Source organism: Notolabrus celidotus, chromosome 22 (assembly GCF_009762535.1).
Source record: "Notolabrus celidotus isolate fNotCel1 chromosome 22, fNotCel1.pri, whole genome shotgun sequence".
In the NCBI taxonomy this organism is placed as follows: domain Eukaryota; kingdom Metazoa; phylum Chordata; class Actinopteri; order Labriformes; family Labridae; genus Notolabrus; species Notolabrus celidotus.
Genome location: NC_048293.1, coordinates 8,215,622 through 8,221,340, shown reverse-complemented (window position 1 = coordinate 8,221,340; position 5,719 = coordinate 8,215,622). Strand labels below are relative to the sequence as shown.

The window sequence follows — 5,719 nt, the reverse complement described above, 5'->3', positions numbered from 1 at the left end:
GTTCTTTTTCTATTGCCACCCATGCAGGAGCAGAGGTTTCAGGTAGATTGGATTTAGATAACTGACTGAGTGAAGAAGCATAATGGTACCAGTTGTGGCATCCTTTTTTTAATATACAGTGTCTGGTTGCAACAGGCTGCCAGTAGCTATCTTTGTATTTCAATAAAGCTGGTACTGTCCATTGTGACTTTGCTCCAGCCATCTTCCTCGCCCCCCACTTGATTAATTAACTGCATCTCAGTCAAAACTCAGAAACGTACAGCAAAATAAAGGAACTGTCTTCCATTTAAAAGCCCCTGAAAAAACCTGTCAATCAGTCCACGATTTTGAGGTTGTTCGCTAGATATTGTGGACCTCGTCCCTTTACTCACAGGCAGCGGGCTGCACAGGCGGTGTAGCTGTGTCTCAGTTTCCTGAATTGGGGAAGGAAGCATTAATAGTTCACACACTCATATTTCTGATACCTTCAATTGAATTGTTACAACTCATAATTCCATTCTAGATATTCAAAATGATAAGACAGATTTCTTATGCTGAATGTAAAATAACAATCTGAAGAATGTGTAGTTACATGTTGACTTAGAGGTAGTCTTGTTCAAGCATGAATTCATGAAATCAATTTAAGTGATTAATTCTATTTCAGCTACAAGAGACTTTATTTATCGTATTATACGGGTATATATGTTTTCATTCAAGGTTTACTCACAACCACATAAAATACTTTATCTGGGTCATAAATGTGAATAGAATGACTCATGATGTTTTCAAATTTAACAAAGGAAACTTGCTGCAATAAGGCAACTTCTGCCAAATTAAATCACCATCAACTTTAATTTCATAACCAGTACAATACAGAGCTCGGTCCCCTTTGGGCTCAAATAATATTTTATTTTCATTCCATGTGAAATACCCTATGTATGAATTGTGCTTTGTAAATAAGTTGGCTTTGCCTTTTTTGTTTTTATTTATCTACTCTTTTGAAAAATGACCCTCACAATTTCCTAGACCCAAATGTGATCTTTTTCAATGTTGGGTCCCTGTGTGTTAAACAGACATCAGACAGACGTCAGATAAACAACTTAAAATGAAATAGGAGAGGTTTCAGTTCCTTACCTTGATTGGTCAAAAAAAAAAGCACAATGAGACCTGCACAGCAAAAGATTAAAACTCACCATTTTATTATGATAATGTTATTTGATATGTCAAATTACAAGTGTATGATGTAACATAAAAACAGTTACAAACATATGTATGCATATTTACATTATATATTTATGAAAAGTAACGAGCTACATCTGTATAAAGAAAATACAACTATGACATGAGTTATTGGGACTATAAATTTTACATCATATACTTGGTATTCTCAAACCATGAGAGGAAATACCTAGACGTGTAGAAACCAATAAAACCAGAACAAGAAACGTTAAATTATAAAATGGAAACTAGGATGGACGTGAGGCACTTTTTTGAGGTTGTCAGGATGTGAAAGCCGATGGCACTAAGAAAAAAAAAAAGAAGATGCACAGGAAAGAAATATGCACAAATAGAGAGTGAAAGAAAGAAAAAGAAAAACAGGCAGTGTTTACAGAATAGTTAAGAGTAGTACCATTTATACTGCAAGTTTCAAAACACAAATGTCTTCCACTATTTAGAACTAATCACATAAATGTTACATCAAGCGCTGTAAGATGAAAAAAAGCTTACATATAGTATCATCAGTGCACCAAAGCATCGGAGAATTGAAACATAACCACTCAATTGCTGTGAAAAGTAACCTTTTTAAAACAATACACTGAAGAGAAACAGGTTTATATAGCTTTTTTTTCTTTTTTTAATCTACACAATGTCAAGAATGTACACTTGTATGCATTCCCAAAGATATGCACACGTTTTCCAAGATTGAAAGAGGATAAAAGACTAGCAGCAAAGTGGTTAAAACTGAAGTCTTATATAATGCAGGTCAAAAAAATATATATATTAAAGCAGACAGACACATGTTGCATATATAATACAGTACATGACAGGAAGTTGCACTGTGCTGGTTAATGCAGAATGAGAAGTGTTATTTCAGCATTCTCTACACTTTGTATAAATGCACGTCCTACATTTTGCTTCTCAGCCAGCAAGTTTTAATCAGGTTCATCAAACCTTGGTTCAGCTTGCAATAATGCGGAAAAATCCAATTACAATGGGAGAACATGAGAAGCAACCAAACATTTGGTTACACACCAACCCCACACATACACACACATACACACACATACACACACAAAAACGCACGTGTATTGTAAATCTCACGCACCCACATGCGTACTCTTCATCACACAGCAGTCAAACATTAAAAACTCAACATCATGGTTATAAGCTGTTGGAGAATTAGGGTTTAACAGTCGTTCATAGCTGATTTTCTGTCAACACAATAAAATTAGTGATTGTATCTAGCAGCTTTATATGTACGTATGTATGTATATATATTTATTTATATATCAAACTTTTGAAACAAGTGGACTGCCACTACTGTACCGTGTTAGCACTATCCTTCCTTCTACCATACAAAACTAGAGAGAAACTCTATTAGAAGCTCAATAGTCATTTCCATCACAAACGCCCTCTACTTTTCAATGTGAAATAATACTAAAAGGTGACCTATGTACATAATGCTGTCAATTGAAGCTACAGTATATGCTGACAGCAACGATAAATACAGCTCTATCTTTAAAATTTCAAAGACAAAAAAAGCTGGGATTATTATCAGAACTTAAATATAGTGTTAAGTATTTACATGTGTTTTGGAGTTTGGTACCAGGGGTCTGTCGTCTAAAGTGTCCTGTCCCAGCACTGACTCAGTCTGCAGAGAGGTCAGTGTGTTTCCCACATTGGAAGGTTGCATAGAAAGTAAAGGGAGCATCGGTCAGGGTGGAGTTAGGAAAATAAATGTGTCCTCCTGTAATCCAGTTGTGTCACATTATTATTATCATTATTATTATTATTATTTTAACAGGAGTGCCAGGAGAAGGGAGTTACATGTCTGTTAGTATATCTGTTAGCAGACGGTACCAAATCTGCTGTTAAATATTAAGACCAATCTGAATTAGCACTAGTTTCAAAACATGCCAGTACCTTAGTGAGGGGTCATTTAGCCGAATCAAACCATTATCACTGAGGGGAGTTTGTTTTTGTTCAGACAAGTTTGTTTTGCGACATATTCAATTTAACATTTTCTACGGTTTCGCCTGGGAAATGAGACTCAAACACAGCTAGACTCGGGTGCACAGACTACCTAGTCCCTGTTTCCCAAAGGACTTTAAAGGAGTAGTTTGACACTTTGAGGATATGTTTTTCATGCCGAGAGTTCCTTCTCAGATCTAGTACAAAGCTTAAGATATTTAGCTTAGCATTAGCACAGGAAACAAGGGTGAAACAGCTAACCTGACACTGTTCGAAGGTAACAGAGACCACCTACAGAATCTGCTAAAGCTCACTTTTAATATGCTATGTCTTCTCTGTTTGATCTCTAAAAAATGCAGATGCAAAAATGACAGGTTGGGGTTTTATGTTGTGTCATGTGTGGGAGTATTTCTGGTCTGAGCGCTGTGACTTCCTTCCATGGGGCCACCACAGAGGAACGACACAACTCCCCACACATGACCTTCCAGTAAACTACAAACTATCCCTTTTTTGTACTTTGTTTTGAGTCAATAAAACAGGAAAAGAGACAGCATGTTAATAAATGAGCTTTAAAGGTGCAGGTAGATTTTGTTGCATTTGAAGAAAGCTAGGTTAGCTGTTTCCTCATTGGTTGGGAGGAGCAGCTCTCACCTGCAACTTTGTGTTTGATGGGTAAAGATGTAAGAACATCATATCTTGTATAATAAAAAAGCAAATGCCCAAAATATCGAACTACTCCTTGACGGTTCGATCGTTTTTTTGTTCACTTTGCAGCCAAAGGGCTCTTTGGGAAACAGGACATTCACACTGTTAGGAGTCAAAGCCTTAATCACAAAGTCAGTGGTAACGTCAAAAGTCATCTAAAACAGTGCATACTAACACATATGCACGCGCACACACACAGACACACACACACACGCACAAACACGTTCATACACTTACATCTGTGTATTTTATATAAGCTAAGATGCTCAGCTTTCCTTTCACTCATTCATTCAGGGCCTGTTACATGAAGACACAAGGAAGGAGTGGACTTCAACCTTTGAGAAAAAGACAAAAAGAACTTACACAAGACATGAAAGGAAAATAAAACATAGAGAAAATAATTGAGTCATGGGACAAACAGAAATTTTGGAGAGGGTGCCGCAACCAAAGCTTGGAGAGCAGTGCTTTTAAGAGGGTTTTTTTTTTCCCCATGCCAAACTGGATGCTAAATTAAGTCAAATTTACAGACTAACTTAAAATCTGAGGGATTCTCAATAAAAGTAAAGCCTAATTTAAGTGCCTCATCATATCACCAAAACAAAACTTGCTGGTTGAGCAACATTTCAGTCTTTTTTTCCCGAAAATAATTATAAAAAAAATGAGCAGGAAAATAACAATGAAGAAACAAAAACACCAAATTCACTACAGCAGTAGATAACTGAGCTAAAACTGAAATTCACCGGGGCAAATGTACTTGTATTTGTTTCAGTTTAAATGGTCCAGAGGTACTAATGCTATTTTCATGATGTGGAAAAACATGTGGGGATTTGGGGCTTGATAGAGTTACCTTTTTTCCCTTGTAATCATGGAATTAATCCCTTTACTTTGGAATGCAGTTTGAACATAATCTAAATCAATGTCAATAACTATACCAAGCTGTACCTTCAAAATCAAGCTGTTGCTTTGTGATTTTCTTTTCAACATTCGTCGGAAAGGATAACAAGGAATTGGCCATACATCCACCTTGACAACAACTCTCACATGTTTAAATTACACTTAATGTGGCGGTTCAAGCACCACGAAAATCTGAGACGGTTACCTTACTTCAGGGGGGGAAATACCATTTCTAGTGCACTTTTCTCTGTCTAGTAATTACATTGTCAGCAAATGCTTAAGCCATGAAGGAAAGGCCACTGTTACCCAACCGCATAATCACAAAAAAAGCAAGAACAGATCCCTTTTAGCATACTCAAACAGCAAGTACTTTTCTGAACGCAAAATAATTTTGTTTTCTTTTTTTGTCACCCTGTACAAAACACAATTTTCCTTCATAAAGTTACACGTGACTTGTAGTAGAGTTCTGACATTTGTGGCCTGGCTTTGTCAATGCATGAGTGTGAATGTGAAAGAGTGGTGTGTGTATGTGTGTACATGTGTGTTTAGTAACATCTCCAAGTCTATTAATCTTGACTCTTCCTCTTCTCCTAAGATTAAGCTCCTGAACTTAGCTTGTTGCTCAGAGCCCCCACAAAGCATATGGTTTGTCCTCCGCTGCAGCTTGTCGGCGACAAACGCAAACTGAAATCTCCAAAAGCCCTCAGAGCTGGGGATCAACAACACATCACCCCGTCTGAGAGGGAATGAAAAAAGGATGCCGGCTTTTTTAATTTTCCGCTTGTATCCACTTCCTGTGTTAGCTAGCTTTGAGGGTGTCCCAGAGTCTGGCGTCGGGTCACCCCGCGGCCTTGTGCTTGCCTCCGCAGCAGCGGCATGCCTCGCCACAGTGGTGGCAGGCACGCAGAGGCAGGTAGCAGCACATGCAGGGCGCGATGAAAGAAAGCGC

The 5,719-nt window shown here is 37.7% G+C and overlaps 1 protein-coding gene across 1 annotated transcript in view; it reads right to left on the bottom strand.

Annotated features, from left to right (window-relative positions):
- Positions 1-1,150: 1,150 nt before the first annotated feature.
- spred1 (sprouty related EVH1 domain containing 1) overlaps positions 1,151-5,719 on the bottom strand; it is a 36,572-nt gene continuing 32,003 nt past the window's right edge. The window contains exon 6 of the mRNA XM_034675647.1: positions 1,151-5,719. This exon is cut by the window's right edge and continues 588 nt beyond it. Coding sequence (XP_034531538.1) covers positions 5,609-5,719 — 111 coding nt within the window. The 3' untranslated portion in view covers positions 1,151-5,608.